Source organism: Diabrotica undecimpunctata, chromosome 6 (genome assembly GCF_040954645.1).
Source record: "Diabrotica undecimpunctata isolate CICGRU chromosome 6, icDiaUnde3, whole genome shotgun sequence".
Taxonomy (NCBI): Eukaryota; Metazoa; Arthropoda; class Insecta; order Coleoptera; family Chrysomelidae; genus Diabrotica; species Diabrotica undecimpunctata.
The window spans coordinates 136,255,459-136,278,869 of NC_092808.1; the positions used below are offsets into that span (position 1 = coordinate 136,255,459).

A 23,411-nucleotide genomic window follows, 5' to 3' on the forward strand; every position below is an offset into this window, starting at 1 on the left:
TTTAAATTATGCACATAATATTTTTTGCTTATAATTATAACAATTACTTTGTAAACGGTAAAATATGTTTAATTCAAAAAACTAAATATCCTTATTATTATAATGAACTTTGTTAACTTATCTCAGCATAAATTTACCCATTCTTAACGGTGCACCGACCTGATATGGCAACCGCGCGACTGGTATTTCTAGCGGTGACATCATATTCATCCAGTCGGTGGTTCTTAGAAAGGGTTTCCCTGTTGTAGTGACTCATTCGTCGTGTTTTCTAGTAGGAACTCGTGTTTTTTAAAACTTTATACAACTCTCGTGAATTGTTAACCTAATTTGACGTAGAAGTTTGTAAATATTAACTCTAGTGTTCGGTTTGGCATCGAGAAAAGAGCCAGCTGTTTTGTTAATCAAGGTTAACTTGATTGTTAATAAAAACAAGATGAAGTCTGATCTCAGCGACGGGATGTCAAATCACTCAGATTTTTCAAATGACAGTCAAAATTCAGTGTCTACTGCAGAGTTTTTGGCAAATATGGGAAACGGAGTAATTTTGAGCCACACAAATGTAAGTCTTATCTCATTTATTATCTAAACAACAGCTGGTGTCAAGATTTGTAGGTTAGATATTGTGGGATTTCTTTTTGTAAACAAATATGCAGGCAGGAACATAATATGATAATATTTTTAAAATTAATAAGTTTTGTATTTTTTGTCGATCAAACTTTTAGACATTTACGTTTTGTTTGTGTTAATCTAAAAAGCTTAGTTAATCAGTTACGAAAGTTAAAATTATCATTTACATAAAAATAAGTAAGTACACAGTTAATGTGGTTTAACCACATAAAAGTGTTTAAATGTTTAATTATTTTGAGAATTATCAAATATATTAAATAATTTGCCTGATTACGAGTTTTTAGTTTATTTTTATAAATGATTAATTTATTGTATCAGATTATTGCTGTCTATTTTGGGTTCTCTATCAATATTTTGTTTATAATTTGAATACAAAATCTGAATAATAAAGTTTTGAACGAAAATAGTTGTAAGTTGTATCCAGGATAGTGGACACTATGGCCCAATCAAATAAAATTTCAATACATACACCTAAATCATATCGAAATTCGTTTCAGGTTGGGAACTTGTTTATATCAAAGTTTAGGTGAATAGAAATGTTATTGTGAAAAGATTATAATGTTTAATATTCAATCAACGGTTTAACATAAGGATCATTGTTTGAACATTCAAAAAGTGTCATTATAGTTAAAATTCCCGTATGTATAGAAGTTTTCGCAATTTTTATAATAAAGTATATGTAAAAATGATTCATTGAACACTTTCTCGGTTAAATTTCATCAATATTGTATTTAAAATAATATTAAATAGTTTTGAATTTTTTTTAAATAACAATAAACTAAAAAAAAAGCATTAATAATCTCGAATCTTGCATAAAAAGTAGTATTATGATAATTTATTAACCTATGGTACTTAAGACTTAATTAATCTCTTCTTCTTCTTTCTTCAATATCTTGGTACCCATTACATGTGAAGGATACATATTATATATTTTATCGCCTTATCAAATTTCCATGCTTTTATATAGGGCCAATTTTTCAGTTAATATTATTTATGTCCAGTGGCGGCTGGTGATAATTTCGTTACCAATATTACCAAAAAATATACGGGCACTAGGAGTACATAATACCGCATTTTGCAATAATTGGTACAATTGGTAGGTACTTAATCTAAATCGTTCTAAATTTTTCTGATTTTAACGTTAACTTCCCGCAACTGTCCACGCATTACAGCATCACCATCTAAGCCTGTTTAATTAATTTATCGGGCGCGTTAAAATAGGATTAGTTCTTCCTCATAAGCCGCCACTGTTTGTGTCAATATTATTTCTCGCTATATTAAAAAAAATTTCTACAAACATTTCGGCTTGTTTCCCCCCACCATTTTCAGACATACAAATTAAATTTGAGACTTCCCACACAATCGTTATGTAGGTACGAAAATAAAATAAGCTTTTTCGATATTTTTAAATGTTATTATTAAGTTCAAGAGTCGATTGACGTACTCACGTAATTTTTATGTTAATAAATAAGTAATTGCTCGCTTAAAACTATACCTATTAAAAAACAGCATTTTTTTAAATACGTGAAAAATGATCAGGAAGACGAAAAAAATTTGGTAAAATATTTATTCCCTGCATTGTCCAGTCGTCAGAGATTTGACCTCTAAAAATCATACGAACAAAGTATGAGTGTCTGAGAGTGAGAGAGTCTGAGAATCAGTGGCACACCTAGAATTTTTATGTGGGGGCACCGACATATTTTTTATGCTACTTCCATTTTGAGTCTTTAAAATTTGTGAATAACAGTGTGGGAATAGCTCTGAGGGGGTGGGGGTAAAAAACCCAAAACCCCACCCCTGGGTGTGCCACTGCTGAGAATGTCAATTTAGGGACCCCAAAAAAGATGCAAAAAAGTACCCGCGGCTTTCCCCTAAAACACCACTTCGTAGGGGTGGGGGAAACGGAAAAAATGGATTTACCAAAAATGTTTCTACGCCGTAGAAAAAAATGTAGCTGTGATAATAATTCTTAACAAAAATGTTTAGTTTTTTATTTATAGCTACATTTTTTATTTGAAATATTTTTTTCAACGGCCTACAGATTCTTGGTAAATAGATTTTTTCCGTTTTCCCCTACGAGTGGGGTTTTAGGGGGAAGTAGGAGTGGTAAACTGTTTTGCATATTTTTTGGAGTCCTAAAATGGACATTCTCAACAAAATTTAGCTTGTTCGTATGATTTTTAAAAATTCAGTGGTATTTTCGTCTCGGGCGAGTGGAGTAGTAATGTTATTAAAAATCGATTTATGAATAAATTAGCATGTTTTTCAAACACTATTTAAGGGAAAATATAATAGAAATTTTAATTTCTTAATGCATGTCTTATGCAAAATATAAATCAAAACGAATAAAATGAGCTCTATTAAACAATCAACGATTAAACACATGTCCTCATATTGTCAACAACCGCGTTTTTGCAAGTGAAAAATATACAATTTTGCAACTTTTAATAAACAATTTTAATAATTCCTATGTATATATAAGAGGTTTAAGCGTAGATTCCTACGCCTTGTCGCCATCATTGTCTTGAGTTCTCTCTTCTTTCAAATTCCTGCGCTCTATTGCCTTCCTGATATTTCCACTCCAGGAGAGTCTTTGTATTTCTCTTATATATCTGCTGATTGATTTCTTCTATAGACTCTACTGGGTCATCTACTTTCTTCCATACGCAGAAGATGCCCAAAAGGCTTGAGACCTTTCTTTTCTATTCTGGTTATAACGTGTCTGTGGCATTGAACTATATCTTAGGTACACAAATACTCTTCTTTCTTCTTCTTCTCCTTTCTTCTTGTATGTAGGCTTTAAAGCCTGTTTCTTCTTCAATATTAGCCTCCTAAATTGTTTAAATTATAGCACCATATTTTTCTTGGTCTGCCAATACTTCTTCTTGTTAATGTTGTTTTTAATTTTCTCCCAGCTCGCGTTTATATCTTCGATGTCGTCTATTTGTTTCAGCTGTATCTTCTGTGCTAGCTTCCTTTGGTACATTTCTCTTGTAGAGTCGTTCCACAGTGATTCTACATTAAATTTTTCTTCTGTGATTTTCTGTAGAAAATGTTTTGGTGTTATTTTATACTCTTCTAATTCTAATTTTTGTTTTTTCTCTTATATCTCGGTCCCACTAGATCGAATTCAGACTTTCCTTTTTTCCTCTGTTCTATTTGGTGTTCCATTTCATCTTTGTCTACCCCCTTTTATTGCTAGCTATCGATCCTAGTTACTTAAAGGATTTTACTTGTGTTATCTCCACGTCATTGTTCATTAAAACCTCAAAATTAGCTTCCTAATTAACTACAAAATATTCTGTTTTTTAATCTTCTCGGAAGAAACTGTAGATCGTAGGAGTCATGTGCAATAATCGCTTGGTCATCTGCATAGTTGATGCTGGTTAAGTACCCATCTCCTACTATCCCTATACCTTCACAGCTATGTCTGGAGATAAATTTCATCCTTGTCTTTAGTTGGAAGTTGTTGTTTCTGATTGGTAACATATTGTCAACACGTAGGTTTTGTTGTTTCTATATATTTCTCCCATAATATTGATTGTCGCCTGCTCAACTTTAAGTTATTGCAAAGCTTTCCATAATTTTGACCTTGGTGCGATATCGTACGCTTTTTCTAAGTCTTGCTAAAGATTCTACTCACAGTGTTACCTGGCATTTCTCTCTAATTTGCAGCGACACTTATTCTTCCTTTTCTATATAAAGAGATATATGATATTTTTCTCCGTCTGGAGTTAAAATTTATTTTAAAATAAATTAAATTTAATTAAAAAACCGAAAAATTTTCTTATTTATTGTTTTGATCCAATCGATACAATTATAATATTTTTATATGGTTCTTAGAAAAATAAATTTATATCTGTATGTGACAATATATTTTTATCTCTATCAAAATAAATATCTAAAAAGTATATCGAAGTGTGGAAATACCGTTCCGTAAAAATAATTCCAATTAATGAGCAATGTCAATAAATGTTTGACAATATTACCTATAACTAAATTCCCCAAGTTTTACAGATAACAAAAATTTGGGTTAAGTTCTAGGAAATATCATCAGGAGGAATACAAATGGTAGAAAGAGTTGTCTACTTTATTCAAGAAAACATTAATATTTATCATTTTTTTACTCTCGAACAGTTGCAAACAGAATAAAAATAAATTCATATTTTAAAATTTTCAAGTTGGCGAAACTCGCGGTTTCAGTTATACTATGATAACTAGGAAAGCATTTTAATGGTGGGTAGAAATGAAAGGTAAGAGGAATCTCCCAAAATGAAAACGATTTGACAACGAATGCGAGGAAATGCTGGAAAAAAAACTAGCAAAATTTTAGAATGTTACAAAAACTAGAAGAACTACCTAGAACATCAAATATGGGAAATAGACGAAGTAGAGGGATGAACCAGGTGAGGAAATTCTATAAGAAAGTGAAGACAGCGAGACAAAGTGGAAGTATTGGGGAAAGAAAGGCTATGACAAATGAAACAGGAGAAATAATAATGATGGAAACAGAAATCATAGAAGTACGGTGGAAGAAGTACGTTCAGAATTTACTAAATATGTCAAGTGAGACGGAGGAAGAAGATATTGCAGTCTATTTTGTAGATATGAAAATACTATCACCAACACTAAAAATAATAAAAATGCGATAACATCTCTTAAAGTTCATAAAGCACAAGGAAATAATGATAAAAATGGAGAAATGATAAAAAAGTGAGAGAAAGTTCCAAATCAAAAATTATATGCAATTATTATGAGAATATGGAAACAACGCATAACGCAAGATGCCTAGGGAATGGAATAGATACCCATACATAAGAAAGGAGATACAGAATAATTTCGAAACTATAGAGGCACATCACTTATTAGCACAGCATATAAAGTTCTACAGTTATCTTGCTAAAGAGACTACCAATGTGGTTTTCGTGCTGGAAAGTCAACCATAGATCAAATATTTACGATCCGATCTAAATATTAGAAAAAACTAGGAATTTAACTGTGATGTGCACCAAAGCTTCGTAGATGTTCAGCAAGCTTATGATTCTATAAAAAGAAGCAAACTATGGCTAGAAATGCTAAAAATGGGAATACCAGCTAAATTAGTAGAGCTATCACAAATGTGCGTGATAAACTTATATGCATAGGTATACGTAGATAGGAAGCTACCACTTTTTTTTCCGCATTCAGCCCCTGCCCAAAATCGCAACAATTAATGCCAGAAATAACTCCATACGAGATCAAAACGGCAGTTTTAGAAATGAAAAATAACAAATCTCCTGGCGATGACGGAGTAGTGATCGAAGCAATCAAACTAGGTGGAAATAAAATTATCCTGGCTTTGGCCAAACTTTTCACCGAATTCATCTACCAAGGAAAAACTCCTTCTCAATGGAACAATGCAGTTATTATTTTATTACACAAGCAAGAAGACATAACGTCTAAAAAACTACCGTCTATCAGTTTACTTTCACGCATATATAAACTTTTCACAAAAATTATCCAAAAAAGACTGGACGCTAAATTAGACTTCTATCAACCTAGAGAACAAGCTGAATTTAGATCGGGATACAGCACTAACGACCACTTACTAGTAATAAAGAACCTGATAGAGAAGTCTGCAGAATACAACAAACTATTGGCACTGATATTTGACGAATACGAGAAAGCATTCGATACCATAAGCCATCAGAAAATGTTAAAAGAATTCACAGAATGCCGAATAGACCATCGCTACACTAACATATAATCAAGTATATCTAGCAAAATGCCACAGCTAGGATAAGACTATCTGAACAAGAAATAAATAAATTCTGTATACAGCGAGGAGTACGGCAAGGAGACACCGTCTCTCCAAAGCTACTGCTTACCCATATGCATCAAAAGGAAAATCTTTGAGCAATGTGTGTTACCTGTACTCACTTGTAGAGCGGAAACATTAACACTCACAAAAAAGGTAGTTAATAAGATTCGCGTGATTCAAATGGCTATGGACCGCCAGATGTTGGGTGTCTCTCTAAGAAACCGAATCCCAAACGAAGAAATAACGTCGTAGAACAAAAACAACAGACGTCATCGAAAAAATCGCGTCGCTAAAATGGAATTGGACAGGAGACGTCGCCAGATTATCAGACAACCGATGGACAAAACGTGTTGTCGAGTGAAGACAAGTAGAAATACGGAGCAGAGGACGCCCACCAACCAGATGGACTGACTACCTGAAGCGTGTTAGCAATAACTGGATGCAAGCCGCACAAGACAGAGCTGAGGGAGACCTATGTCCAGCAGTGGTCAGGTACAGATATTATGATAATGATGATGATATATAGGAAACAGAACATCAACGCCATTTAGTATAACATCAACACTCAGACAAGGAGACGCCTTGTCAACATTGCTGTTCAATTTTGCCTTAATAAACATGCCATAAGTAAAATATTGTCGGATATTTTACCGTGGCTCAGTTTGTCAGTGGCACATTTCACAAAGGACGTACCGGAGGTGTTTTCACAACTCGAGGAGGAAGCAGGTAATCTGGGTCTCGGAATAAATGAATAAAAGACGAAATATATTGTCGTAACAAAGGTCTAGAATTAGATATGGAAAGAGCTATTATCCAAGGAGAGGTAGAAGGCCGAAGATCACGAGAAAGATCTCCAACAAGATGGATCGACCAAATTACAGAAATATTCAAAAGACCTATGCATGAGTTAAAAGAAATGACCAGAGATAGAGATCTTTGGAGACGGACAATACACGACATCACGATGACTCCCTCCGGGGGGTCATGATTGAAGCGAGAGAAAGAGGTAATTCTTAATGATAACAACCAAGTAGAAAAACAGATCTCAGCAAGAATAACTGCTGGGAATAGAGGATTATATTCTCTTTCGACATTATTGAGATCTACGCTGTTAAAAAGACATTATAAACTAATAAAGTACAAGTCAATAATTATTCACACACTTGGTACTTATGCTAGTGAAACCTGGACCCTCAATCAACGAGAAATAAATAAGCTCCTGCTATTTGAAAGAAAGGTTCTCACAATGATATTTGCATTTGACAGTCAGGTCATGTGGTAAAGAGAAAATAACAGAGTATTCAATACAGTACTTTTTGAGAGACCAGATGGTAGAAGATCAGTAGGCCGTACCAGAAACAGGTGGAAGAATGAGGTAGAAGGAAGGGTGGAATTAAAAGAATTTGGCAAGACGACAGCATAAAATCAATAAAACACACAGATAGCGAAGGCAAAATTCACATCATTCTTCATGCAGGAGGGAAAGAAGGCTTTATAAAAGACGCAGATTTGATTTTTTCATCAAAATCAAAATCTGCTGATTACCATGAAAACATGAATGCAGATATGTTTGTTAAATGTCTTGAGGAGAAGCTGTTACCTAGTCTGAGTGAACCATCAGTTATAGTTTTAGATAATGCTTCTTATAATTCGGAGATTTTGGAAAAACAACCAAAACAGCCGTGGAACGTACCGAGCATAAAAAATTGGTTAGTTAAAAATAATATCAATTTTTTGGAATACGCCTTCAAATCAGAGTTACTGGAAATTTAGAAACGTAATGAAAAACCAACAGTTTATATAGTTGACCAAATTGTATCAAGTTATGGACATCAAGTACTACGGTTACCACCGTATCACTGCCAGTTTAATCCCATCGAACATATTTGGGGTATATATAAAACGTATTATAATCACGTTGGATGCAGTGGATACAGTGACGATGTTAGGGAAACGTGGCAAGATGCTCTTAAAACTGCAACTCCAGGAATAAGGGCCAAAACTGTAAATAAATGTGAAAAATGAATAGAAGAGTGGTGGATCCGGGAAAATAAAATTAGTGAAATTAATCCAGTGATTATAGATTTACACAATGATAGCCGTAGTGACGATGATGATGATTTATAAATTTAAATAATCAGTAAGTACACTATTATAATGGTATTTACAAAATAATTGTACAGCAGGTTTACCATTATATTTATACATTCATTATTAGAAAAATAAACAATAATATTTAAAATTCCATTTGAATTTTTGCTCCTCATTTTATTCAAATCAAGTCTAACTGATAATGCTGGCAAAAATACTCTAAACAAACTAAGTAATTAAAAAGATTATCGAGAGCTCCAGTGCAGTTTACCGTTGCTTTTACAACAACGAAAGGTTTTCTGCGAATTCCATTTATCGTTTAGATGTATAAGTTGGTTGAATGTACTGTACAATTCTATGATACACAGAATATTGTTAATAATATGTATAAAAAAGTGTTGTTGGTACATTACTAATGATTTACTCATTATTATCATAATGATTAACTGTTAAACGATCATGTTTGACCAACCATCAAGTTCATCTAGTTCTCATCTGTTAATTAGGACCCAAAAGTCTGTGTACTTAGTAAATACCTGCATTGTCTGTGAAAATACAACAGAAACACATATTCGTGTAGCGGTGTTCGCCCCCTAGTGAATTTCGCACCCCTGACCGACAATTTACGACGGGGTCGGGGCCTACCCCAAACGTCCCTTCCATCTATCTAGCCCTTGCCCTTGCTTTTCGCTCACGCACTTTCGTAAATAATCCATTAAACGGGGCGTAGTATACGGGGTAAAAATTTGGCTTTTCATATATATGTAAAATTAAGGCAAATTTGCGACATATACACAAAAGCTATAAAAACTAAAATAAAAAAGATCTCGAGGGAAATGGAGAGGACAATAGAAATATTAGTCAAATGGTTGGTGTCAACAAAAATACGAAATGAAAGATACATTTTAACATATTATTTGAGAGTATGCTCATTTTGCCCAGTTTCTTGCTAAGAAACATTTTAAGAATTTAAACCGGTGAGTTGGCTACATTGTTTGAGAAACAAAACTCCCTCAAATGATGAAGTAATACCTTTTTCACTATGCCTAGAATACATTTATCAGTTGTTCAAAATATTGATAACTAGACTATTTCTACTACTATTAATTTTTCAGCCGAATATTCACCTCAATTGTTTTGATACGGGATGATTATACCGAGTTGGCCAAAAGTCTGGAAAAGCCTAATTACGTACCAATAGAACTTCTTTCGAAATCAGTTCAGGAAAATTGACAAATCTGTGCTTTCTAAAATTGACGAAGCAAATAGACGATAAATGAACTGACATGAGAAATCTAAAACTTAACTCTCTTTACTATTTATTTGAAGGTCCGAACTATACAAAAACAGGGATACGCCTGTATCTCTGTTTTTTGCCCTGTTGCCAAATTGACCATTTTTCTGATATCATGAGTCACTTTGGTTTTTTGAAGAAGGACAGAAATTCGGATTGGAGCTAAATGAAGACAAAACCAAATATATGATCATGAGAGGGACATAAGAAAAAAAGAAGACGATTTTAGTGTGAGGTCTGTAAATGGTAAAAGTTATATTTTTAAATAGGTGAACAATTATACCTGGGATTAGTATATGATGAAAATGAAAAAGAGAAATGGGAGCTCGATGTCAGAATAGCGAAAGAGAATGAAAGAAATTATGCAGTTTAACTTAAATGCATCATAGTTAACCTGACCCCGCATGGTAGTAAAGTCACCATTCTTGGCATCTATGTAGTAAAAGAGAACTCTTTATTAAAAGATAAAGAAGAGTTCTTTGAGCAACTATCTTACGAAATATCAAAAATAGGAACGCCAAGAGAAATATTCCTATTAGGAGAAATGCGAAAACGGGCAAAAAAGTTAAAGATACAATAGTTGGTCAATTCGGAGAAGATACTACTTGGATAGCCTCAACTATGAAAGCACAAAGGTACTGTACAAAAAGCGACTCGATGAAAAGCTCTTACAAGAAAACTTTGATAGTGTTGAGCAGCATTACAATTACATAAAACAATGTATCAAAAGTGCAGCAGAAGAAGCCCTGGGTAAATATGAAAAAACCGAACGAAGGAAGCCATATTGGTGGGATGAAAAAATCGAAGCAAAAATAAAGATTAAACGAGATAAATAATATAAACACTTAAATATAAATACTGGTCAAAGTAAAAACGAATATCGAATAGCCCAAAGAAACGTACGAGGTGCGATAACTAAGAAGAAAAACGAAAGCTGGGAAAAAAACTGCTTCAGAATAAACACTTACTTGGGAGGTAGCAGAAGCACCGAAAGCTTTAAAATACTTTGATCTCTTCGACAAGGGGCAGAAACGGCAGAATATTTGCAAACACCTCGAACACAACCAGATGTGCAAGTACATACAATAGCTTCCCCAATTAGGATTGACGACAAAGAAGTAGCACGAGTATGCCAAGCATTAAAGAATAGAAAATCACAAGGTCCTGGCAATATCCCATCTGAGCTACTCAAGTACGGTACAATCAAATTATATAAGCAGCTAGCCAGCCTTTTCCAAAAATGTATTCACGGAGAGAGTATACCGGAGGAGTGGAGGACATTGTTTATCACGACAATACATAAGAAGGGAAGTAAAGATGTATTTGACAATTATCGAGGAATCGCAGTCCTTAGCACCATCTCGAGAGTTTACGGGAAACTCATCAAAAAGAGAATGGAAGATGAATTCTGTGATATGGAGGCCGGCTTTAGAGCAGGTAGATCGACTATTGACCATATATTTACTGTTACCCAGCTAATCGAAAAAAAGTAGCACGAAATCAACCAATACATCTCCTCTACGTGGATCTTAAAAACGCTTATATAGTGTGCCACAATAAAAACTCTGGGAAGCTCTCGAGAAAACAAATATTAGTGTAACCTTAATCAAGGCTGTTCAAGACCTCTACAAGAACAACACAAGTAAAATAAAGAAAGGTTAGGAGGTATCCAAGGGTTTCACTATCAGCAAAGAACTCAAACAAGGATGCTGTTGTAACCTCGGAAACCTTTTTTGGATGGTGCTAGAAAGGTCACCAATGGAGACACTGCGGACGGCAGCCAGATGGTTGGTGGAGAGCGAGTCGTGGGTTCGAAACTAGCTTTTGGAACCAGGAATGGGTCCAACGGACGAAATAAGTAAAGATACGATAGGAGATATTAGAAAAAGATACAGAAATAAACAAAAAGATAGATGGGTAAAATTACCAAAGATAAGATAAGATAGGGAACAGGGCGCCACTTAATTTTTTGGGGTTTAAGGAGAAAATTAAGAAACCTTAGAAAAGAAAAGAGATAAGGAAAGATATTTAGGTTCAGAGATCAAACCCAAGAAAAGATATCACAGTTAATTATTGAATAAATTTGGTCAACACATAAACAAAAAATAAATATATAAGGTATTACACTTACTTACCTACGATTAATAAGCCTGATCTTTCTACTGGTCAAAGGTATAGTTAAATGCAGAAACATGGTCCTCTAAACGACGCATATAAGACCTCGGATATATGACTCGTAAACTTATCGAATACGAACTATGGGGGCTAGAAGTAAATATCAAGAAAACTGAATACATGTGTATTGGGGGAATTCAACAAAATCTAATCTTGGAAGAAATACAGCGAGAAATAAATCACTGTCAAAAATACAAATATTTAGGCATGCAAATAACCGACGATGACAAATTAGACGAAGACATTAAACATAGAAATAACTAGGGAAGGCAGGCCATTAGGCAATTAAACAGTGTACTGTGGCACAAAACAATCTCCAAAGAAAACAAACACAAAATCTATAACAGCGGTATAAAAAGCATTGTTACATATGGAAGTGAGGTATGGCCACTGAAAGGAAAAAACTTAAAAGCATTAGAAGCAACAGTAATGGACTTCTGGAGAAGAACGGCTGGAAAATCAAGATTAGACAGAGTTAGAAACGAAAGAATACGAAAAATTGTGGGTGTTAAGCACAATATGACAGAGGACATCAGAATAAATCAACTAAGATGGTATGGACACGTCCAAAGAATGGATGAACACAGAATACCAAAGAAAGTATTGAACTGGACACCGCATGGAAGAAGAAAGCAAGGTAGACCGAGATTAAGTTGGAGAGAAGGAATCGATAAAGACTTAAAGGAGAGGGGAGTTGAAGAAAACCTTTGGAACGACCGAGATAAATGGAGACTGGAATCAGAAGACGGCGTAGAACGTTATAAACTGATTGATTGATTGATTGATGCAGTTTAAAAGTCCAAATGAATTCAAAATACGTTTCTACACAAGGAAAACTCCGAATATATAAAGACCTACAGTAGCATATGGACATTGCATAAGAAGGAAGAGGATATTCTGGAAAGATGGAAAAGGAAAATATTGAGACGCGTATTCGGAGGAAGACACACAGAAGATGAATTTAAGAGAAGAACCAACAACGAATTAATGGCTTTGTACAAAGAGCCTACCATCACCAGGTTCGTCAAGTCGCATCAGATGGTTGGGACATATAGAAAGAATGGCAGCGAACAGAATTCCTAAACTAGTTATGACCAGGAAATTAATTGGTCCCAGAAGAACAGGTAGGACTAAACGAGGTGGATTAATAACGTGGAGGAAGACGTTAAATATGTGAAATATGAAGGTAAGGGACTGGAAAAGTAAAACATAAAACAGAAGTGAATGGAGAAATATTGTTCATCAGGTCCTTTAGAGTAGTTAAGAATTTTAAGTGTAAGTTTTGTTAAAAATAATTGTAATTAGTTAATCTTATGATTGTATTTTCTAAAAATACCCCAGGTCAAACGACATGTTGTTCGTATCGATAAAAAAAATTGCGAATTAAGGTCCTAATTTTGCGTGCATGTAAATTAGTTGAAACTAAGGTACGAGGAGGAAAAATTAACAACACATGTCAGATCTATATATTATCGGCTTTAATTACACAAAAAATAATGATCACATACGGATACATTTTTGAGAAACACCATACGTAACTATAAGACAATAATAAAGGATTTTTTTTTGATACCCTTCGAAACCACACTTACGCCAATGGCTATTGACACTATTGATTTTTTCGAAAAGACCTACTGGCGCCCCACAACTTTGCAGAACCTGGTATATATAATGGAAAGTGGAAAACACGCCGTCGGAGATTTCGAATGAAGTTGTCGGGGCGCCGCAAAAGCGTCTAGGCATACCGACGCCCGTCTCGTTGTCCTTTCATTTTTAAACCCTTTTTAGTTTTGGGTCAAAACAACATCGACAGCTTTACTATAAGAAATATTTATAGCTTTTCTTATTGCACACAAGCTTTTTTGAGATACTTAAATGAAAATGTTTGTTTTCTTAAATAGGATTATATAAAATTGCGTAAACAAGTAGACGAAAAAAAACCATAAAGGCGGCAAGTAAAATGTCTGGATTTAAAAAAATATTTTCAGGCTAGCAATGATTAAGAGAGTTGGGTATATCACCGATTTCAAAATTTATCTAAACTACAACTTAAATATGGCTACAAAAAATTCAGTATTTTTTGAGGTTAAATTTGGTGATATTTTACATTTCTAATTAATGTATAATTAGAAGAAGTCATGTGAAGGTCTGGGATCTATTTTTGGGCTGTAGCATTAGTTTGTTGTCAACCTCTGTGGATTTTAAAACGATATTCTAATAAAAAGGTAAAATATTTTATTTTATTTGTGCAGTACTTTTATACAGTGTGTAAAAGCCAAATGGAATAAATTCATTATTTATGTTACTGTACATATTTATAAAAAATCCCGAAACATGTCAAATTTAAATTATAACTTGACATTCTTTAACGTGAAAATGCAACCCCTACCTTCAACCCCCTTAGAATGACAGGTACAACCCCCAATTTTTAACATAGGAAGTATAGGCTTGTGATATATCGTTTGAAAGGTCTTTTCATTCTCCATTCAAAAATGTTGTCGCTTTCAAGTTTATTAATATTAATTAAGATAAAATAAATTAAAATCATGTTGTTACCGAAATTCGCTACAATACAATCAAAAACTAAAATGTAATGCAAAACGCAATAAAATGTAGAACACGAAAAAGAACTATGAATGTTAATAAACTAGATCTTTAAAATGTTCACCGCGAACGTCTTGGCAACATCCTAATCTCAAATAAAACTGTCTTCTAACATTATTTAACATAACAGGCGTGATCGACCTAATAGCAAGCGTTATTCGTTCTTTTAAGTCATTTAAATCAGAAGGTTTAGTTTTGTACACATGGCTCTTCACATATCCCCATAAAAAGAAATCTAATAATGTAAGATCAGGTGATCGCGCTGGCCATTCAATCGATCCTCGCCTCCCTATCCACCGATTGGGAAATATTGTATCGAGGTACTGCCGGACATTAAGTTGGTAATGTGGTGGTGCTCCATCCTGCTGAAACCATATTGTATTCGCTGGAACTTGGGGGTTTCCTGGATCAGGATATAAATTTGCCAACGTTGGAATGACATCGTTTTGAAGTAGTGCCAAATAATTGTTGCCATTTAAGTTGCCCTTAATGAAAAAGGGACCAATGATATTGTTTCCTACAATCCCTGCCCAAACATTAACCTTTTGAGGGTATTGAGTGTGTTCTTCTCTCATCCAGTGAGGATTTTCCGTGGCCCAGTAGAGGAAATTTTGCCGATTAGCATGACCATTAAGTGAAAAAGTACACTCACCAGAAAACATCACGTCTTCTAATTGGATAATATTGTTATCCAACATGTCCATCATTTGCTAACAAAAAAAAGTTCTCCTATCAAAATCGTCTTCCATGAGCTCCTGAGTAGGTATCATCTTATAGGGATGCAATTTATTTTCTTTTAATATGTTTACTATCGATGTATGGCTAGCATTGACTGTAGTGGATGCCTATTTACTCGATGTATGTGGATTTTCCTGAAACTCAAGCAACACATCTAATTTGAGTTCATCACTCAGTGCATTGGCAGCTGCTTTTTTTATCTGCCTTACATGACCAAACTCACGAAACTGCTTCTCTATTTTACTTATTGTTCCTTGGGATATAGGCGGTAAATTAGGAAATTTCTCATGAAATAGGCGAATTACTTCCTGTTGTGTTCGGGTGTTATCTCCGTAACCAATTATTTGTAAAACTGTTATTTTATGCATTTCCGTTAATCTAACCATTTTTCAGAATTGAATTGAACGAACTTTTTACTTAAATTAAAATACTGACAACTTAAATAAAACAATTTACTAATGCGTGTTAAAATAACGTTGCCACGGAAATTCTTTAAAGTGTTTTAATGGTTACCATCTAAAAACCACATTGCTATGGTATGTGTTCACTTTCTCATTATCAAGACCTAAACGGGAAATAAGTTTTGAGTATATTTTAGCGAATTTCGGTAACCACATGATTTTAATTTATTTTATCTTAATTAATCTTAATAAACTTGAAAGCGACAACATTTTTGAATGGAGAATGAAAAGACCTTTCAAACGATATATCACAAGCCTATACTTCCTATTTTAAAAATTGGGGGTTGTACCTGTCATTGTAAGGGGGTTGAAGGTAGGGGTTGCATTTTTACGTTAAAGAATGTCAAGTTATAATTTAAATTTGACGTGTTTCGGTATTTTTTATAAATATGTACAGTAACCTAAATAATGAATTTATTCCATTTGGCTTTTACACACTGTATGTATTTATTATTTTATTATTATGTATGTTTATTTATTTTAAAAGTGTTTGTCCCCCTACCTAGCCTGTCATAAAATTACATCATCTATGAATTTTCAGATGTTCGTAAACTTTCTGAGGAAACTGTATACAATTGCAATATTTTTTTATAATTCTTCGAGAGCGAACACTCTACATAATGAACCGACCTCCCAGATTAGGACTTAATGACAGAAATGCAGCGAGTTAAAAGACATAATCACAAAGATTAAAATTATGCTTAAGTACCTTCCATTTCAGAGTTCAAATACCATTTTGACCGATGACCTTTGTAAAATAAAAAATAATAGGTAGGCGTCGAAGAGACAAAAGGCTGACAGTGTTCGATGTGTTGTTGTTTTATGTACTGAAAAATACAGATAGAAAAGGTCGGTGATCTATTTTTTAATTACAGTATGTCCTCCTTTTATAGTAGAAGGAAAGATGTTAGTAATAAAGTGTTGAAGTGTTGTTAAAACCACAATTATATATAATTGTTTTTGTTGAGCACACATCCAATTGTTATATATTTCCTTAGAGTGAATCATTATTACAAATATTTCAACCAAATATTTTTAGCGTTTTACTTAAAGTGTAAATAAAAATATTTCCTGGTAGAGATTTGTGCATGATACATTGTGAAAGAGAAATCAACTTTTTGAATGGCTTCTGAACTTAAGCTCAATATATCCACAATTAGTCAAGTGGTTATGGTAGCTCGTAGCAGTTTCAAGGTAGTCTCTAGTCTACTATAGAAATACCAACAAAAAATCTACAAACTGTGTAACGTGTCAAAAATTCGATACTTTAAATCTTACTAGTCTTAGTCTATTTTATTGTATTAACCAATTTTACTAACGTTGACTGTTCGTTCAACTTATGCGAGAGAAATGTTTCATTCGGATTCACTGCTAAGTCTATTTTGCAGGCTCAGATAATAAGGAATTTAACGATAGTACCCTTGGTGTTTATTCTTCTTGCAGTACCGTCTCCTATCGGAGGTTGGCTACCATCACAGCAATCTTTACTTTGTTGGCTACAGCTCTGAACAACTGTATTGAACTGCACCCATACCACTCCCTTAAATTTCGCAACCAGGAAATCCTCCTACGTCTCACATTTCTCTTTCCCGAGATTTTTCCTTGGATTATGAGTCTAAGCAGAGTATTTTTCGCCTCTCATTATGTGGCCCAGATATTCCAGTTTTTTCGTTTGTATGGTTTTTATGACTTCGCATTCCTTCCCCATCTTCAGCAGAACATCTTGATTTGTTACTCTTTCTGTCCATGGTATTTTCCACATTCTCCTGTAACACCACATCTCGAATGCCTCAATGTTTTTGATGTTTATCTTTTTCAGTGTCCAGGCTTGCATGCCGTACAGCAGAACGGAGAACACATAGCACCTTAACATTCTCGTTCTTAAGTTTATATTTATGTCCCGGCTGCATAGGAACTTTTTCATTTTGACAAACGATTGTCTCGCTATCTCTATTCGCCTCTTGATTTCTCTTGTCTGGTCATTAGTATCAATGAAGCAAACCCCTAAATAATTGTAGGACGTTACTCTTTCAACTGGCTGATTATTTATGGTTAAATTCACATTGGTGTATAGCTTCTTTGTTACAATCATGAATTTAGTCTTTTTGATGTTCAGTTTTAGACCTTACTGTTTGGTATGGGTGTTTATGTTTTCCATCAAAAACTGTAAATTTGCTAGGTTATCTGTTACTATTAGCGTGTCATCAGCGTATCGTATATTGTTAATTAACTCTCCGTTAATGTTCATACCAATGTTTTGCTCTAGGAGCGCTTCCTGACATATTGTTTCGCTATATATATATATATATTGGTATTTATTGCATACTGATAATACAGTGTTAATAGAAAATACTGAAAGCTGAATTAGAGCAAACATTCGAACAGTCAACCCAGGTTCTTAAAGAAAAAGGAATAAGACTTTGTACGACAGAAACGGAGTATCTAGAATGTTAATTTGAAGATGGATTTACTACTAAAAATAATAACTTTGGATGGCAATTTTCTATGTTTTATAGACCTCACAAAGGCTTTCGATCGCATCCAAGTCGAAAACGTCTTACACCTACTGTATAAAAGGAACATACCAATCAATATTATACAAACCATCGAAACCATCTACTTCCATAATCGAATACAGGCAAAGTTAAATGGAAAACTCAAACAGAAGACGAGCTCCAATACAACAGCCAAGAAATACAATATGATCATATCAGCAGAAAATACCAAATGTATGACAACATCTAAATACCCACTACGATGTAAAATCGAAATTGATGGGAGAATAATAAAGCAGGAATCAAGGTTTAGATATCTGGGAATACATATAACTAGTTACGGAGATGTTGAAGAAGAAGTACAACAAAGCTTAAAAGTAAATAAAGCGGCGGGATATCTTAATTACACAATCTGGAAGAACAAACACCTAAGACAAGACACAGAAACAAGAATCTATAAAGGAGCAATTAGACCTATATTAACATACACGGCAGAGACAAGACCTGACACATCTAAAACTAGACGACTACTAGAAACAACAGAGATGAAAATACTCCGACGAATATCAGGGAAAAGTCTGTTGGATAGGGAGAGAAGCGAAAACATAAGAAGAGCATGCAATATAGAAGATAAATGGATGGATGACAAAACGGAAACAGGAGTGGAACGAACACATTAGTAGAATGGCAGAGGATAGGATAGTACGACTAGCACGAGATAAGTCACCAAATGGACGAAGAAGTATTGGCAGACCAAGAAAAAGATGGTGCGATAATTTAAACAATTTAGGAGGCTAATATTGAAGAGAAAACAGTCTTTAAAGCCTACATACAAGAAGGAAGAAGAAGAAGGATGGTAATTTTAGCCATTAATAACCTATGGGAAGTCCTAGAGAAAACAAATGTAAATATTACTCTCATTGATGCTCTGAAAGAACTGTACAGAAACTTCATCTCTAAAATTAAATTGGAATATAAAATATCAGAAGTACAGTATTATTCTATATATGTACATTGATGAGGTCCAGAGACGGTGGAAAAAGAAATGTAAGAAAAAGTGTTCAGTGCATTATGCAGATGATCAAATTGTGATTGCAGGTACAAAGGATTTAGAAAAGAGAATTTTAGGATAAGGAAAATTTCACTTTTGGAGCAGAGCCACAAAAATATTTCAGTTAGAACACATTAGAAATGACGATACTAGGAGACAAATGGGAGTACAAAGGAATATAATAGAAGACATAGGAAATCAGCAATTTATATGGTTCGGACACGTCAGACGAATAGAAGAAAACAGAATACCTAAAAAAATATTAGACTGAACCCCCACAGAGAAACGGAAACGGGGAAGATCGGCAGCGACATAAATGAAGGGCATCGCTAAGGCGATGCCTGAGAGAAATCTTAGGTGAAGAAGACTGCTAAAATAGAATGGAGTGGGAATTACGAGCGGAAGGGCGTAATATGGTATGAAACCGTTTTTATGTACAAGTATAGTATATGGTAATTTTAGGATGTGATGCAGAATCAGCAATGATGAAATAGATGGAGGTGCGAATAGTAAAGTTTATGAAGTAGAAGCAAGTGTTGTGTTGTGTTACAAAAAAGCTCTAGTGGAAGTGAAAGGTAAATTCTTAAATGGTAAGACATTTTTAATTACCAATTGCAACATCTCAAATAGGAACGTATTGATGGATGCACTTGTAGAAATGAGAATATTTAGATAAACGGTCGGAGATATAAAACAAGATGAAAAAATTAAAAATAATTATATTAGTGAGCCAAGGCTGTATTTTGTCTCCTCTAATCTTCAATCTATACTCTGAAAGAATATTTATCGAAGCTTTTCTCGAAACTGAAAAAGGTATTCTACTAAGTGGTTACCAGCTAAATACCATCAGATATGCAGATGACACCATAGTATTTGCGGACAACTTAGAAGACCTGCAAGTTCTTATGAATAAAATCACGTATTACAGTCAACAATATGGACTTAATATAAACGTTAAGAAGACAAAGCTTATGATAATTAGCAATAAAAGGATAACATAAGGTCAACTCTACGTCAACCAATCCCCTGTAGAAAGAGTGACTACCTCGGCACCATAATAAATGAAGAATGGACCAACAACCAGGAGATTAGAGCACACATCGGAAAAGCTAGATCCACCTTCAATCGGATCGGGGCCTTTTCCAAGAGTCACAACCTCTCTCTTGATACAAAATTAAGAATGCTGCGATGCTACGTCTTCTCTGTTCTTTTTTATAGTGTTAAATCGTGGACTTCGAATGAAGATATGTGCAGAAACTGGAAGCATTTGAGATGTGGCTATATCGGAGAATACTTAAGATCTCGTGGACTGACTGAGTCATAAATGAGGAGGTTCTCAGAAGAATGAATAAGAACCGAGAGGTACTGACCACCATCAAATCTCGAAAGTTACAATTCTTCGGACATATTATGCGAAATGAATCCAGATATGCTCTACTTCAAGCCATCCTTCAAGGAAAAATATTTGGAAAACGAGGTTCAGGAAGAAGAAGAACATCTTGGTTAAAGAACCTCAGAATCTGGTTCAATACAACATCTGTGCAGCTTTTCCGCGCTGCTGCAGATAAGATAAAGATTGCCATGATGATCGCCAACATTCGTAACGGATAGACATATAAAGAAGAATATTAGTGAATCATCAATTAATGGGAGAGCCTAAATGGAAACAAGACAAAAGAAGAAGTTTTAACTGTAGCAGTATAGGTTTAGCCCTACCAAAAGTTGCTCCACTAATCTATTATTGACTAAATTAGAATTACGTAGTGTGAATCAGCACTAAACTATGAAAAAATGAAAGGAATTCGACTTTTTGACAACATTATCTGAAATAAATTGGCGCGTCAACCCGCATTATATGCTTTATTAATATTAATACCTACATTTCATAAATAAAAACAAACTCCACTAGCTACATTAACATAAATTAACATTATGCATCTGGCTTCATTGAATAATAATTTTGTTACCTTCGTATCATCCATATTGAAAAAAACAAACATAATTAAGAGAAAACAGTTTGACCTTTTAAACACCGAATATGAGATTAAACTTGCAAACAGATAAATTCGACAAAAACATGAAGCTATAGAACTTCTTCTTCTATCGAAGATTGGTAACAATTTGGTAAATTTTTCTCTGTCTTGGATCTTCCTTAGCAAAACGTTTGAGCGCAAGTCTGTCCAATCTCTTATGTTCTTAAGCCAGGTACCGGTCTACCTTCCTTATTATTCTTATTAAGAGTTGACGTAAGTGATGTCAAACCTGTGTTACCCACATTTCAAATGCCTCAAGTCTATTCAGGCTGCTAACTGTTAGCGTCTACGCTTCAATTTCATACAAAAGTGTGGAATTTATGTAGCATTTTTTAAAAAGGTTTAAAAATCTTTCATCATAGACATCCGTATATATCTTTCATCTTTTTGCTTTTTGTGCAGTTTTTTTGTTTCAAACGTTTAATTTTTGCAATAGTTTTGTCACAAATATTTAACCTTCACTTTAACAAATAATTTTAAATAATTCAACAGTACATTTCTTAATTTACTCGCAATGTCACTAGTTTTTGCACGATGCGCTACATCATTTCTACGTAGGCCAATGTGTAAGAAACCCATATGTTATTATTTATTTAATACGATTGGTATTTTGTCGATCCATTATATCGTTTCGGAATCGCTTTTTCTACTTTCATTCTACTTATTACTTTTTCTAGTTCTATTTCTAGTTTATTTTGTTTGCTGCTATTTGTTCTATGATTTCCTCTATTTCTGTTTCTTCAGATTCTTTTTACAGCTCTAGTAGTTCTGTTGTGTTTGTTTTTATTTGATTCTGTTTGTCTCTTACTCCTCTGAGTCCTTTTCTTTATTCCAGAAACTTCTGTTGTTGTCTCTATAATTTTGTTTTAGTGATTCACTGAACTTCTCCCAGCTCTCTTTTTTCCTTTTCTTACTATAAGTACCTATATAATATAGTTCTTTTACTGTCTCACGAGCTGTAATTATAAATAATTTATTTTATGACCTTATATTACGATTTTTTTTATACCAAATATTTCTAGTTATTAATATTCAAATAAGCATCACAAAAATATATATTACAATTTATCTAGTCGAAAATTTCATACCAATTTGATATAAAAAAGTATAAAAAATCAGAAAATAGTGGTTTTTACTATTTATAAAAGTCTTATTTTATTCATATCAGATTGGCATTGTTTATTAGAATTATAAAGTGATGAATCATAGTGTCATTAAAAAACATTCGTACCATTTCAAAATGGTTTTTATACCTTTTTAAGTACTTTTCTGCTCAATTTAATTTGATGTATAAACTCCTATGATACAAAAGATAAGCGGGTTTTCCATACGACTGTACATAGCAATAAATCTTACTAAATACACAATAGTTTATTTACAGATCATATCAACTTTATTTTGATTACCTTCTTATCAGTTCAGGGAAGTTATCAAAATATCGTCCCATTCAAGTAACCAATAAAATTAGAGAGAAAATAATAATTGTACATTATTACAAATTGGGTACAAAATTTGTATATATATATATATATATATATATATATATATGTGTGTATATATGTATACATAACAACAAAGGAAAGCTTCTACCAACAGCTGGAGATATTATACGCCAATCCGCCCAAAAATGACATTAAGATTATAATGAGTAATATGAATGCTAAATGCTAAAATATTCAAGAAGCCACAGTTCTATGACACAACAGGAAAACACCCACTGCACAATGAAATGCGAGAAGCGAGAATGGGGAGTTTTTGATAAATTTTGCCACCAGTAAAAACATGGTTATAAGTTCCACATGTTTCCTACATAAAGACATTCACAAAATGACATGGATTTTACCCGATGGAACCACAACCAATCAAATCGACCATGTGCTGATAGATAAAAGGGCAACCAGTAGTATCTCAGATGTGAATGCTAGAATGCATGGAAAGACACCGGTTGGAAAGCCAAGAAAGCGCTGGGAAGACACAGTAAACAGCGACGCACAAGTCCTTTTAGGAGTCTGTATGGAGAAGATCAGTCACAGACAAGCAAG

At 33.9% G+C, this 23,411-nt stretch overlaps 1 protein-coding gene across 2 annotated transcripts in view; it reads left to right on the plus strand.

Moving 5' to 3' along the window:
- Window positions 1–260: 260 nt before the first annotated feature.
- The window catches only part of kay (transcription factor kayak), a 126,230-nt gene continuing 103,079 nt past the window's right edge, over window positions 261–23,411 (plus strand). Inside the window, exon 1 of one of the 2 annotated variants that reach the window (XM_072535512.1) lies at window positions 261–559. In XM_072535512.1, coding sequence (XP_072391613.1) covers window positions 434–559 — 126 coding nt within the window. In that variant the 5' untranslated portion in view covers window positions 261–433. The remainder of the gene's footprint in view (window positions 560–23,411) is intronic. The other variant, XM_072535510.1, reaches the window with a different exon arrangement.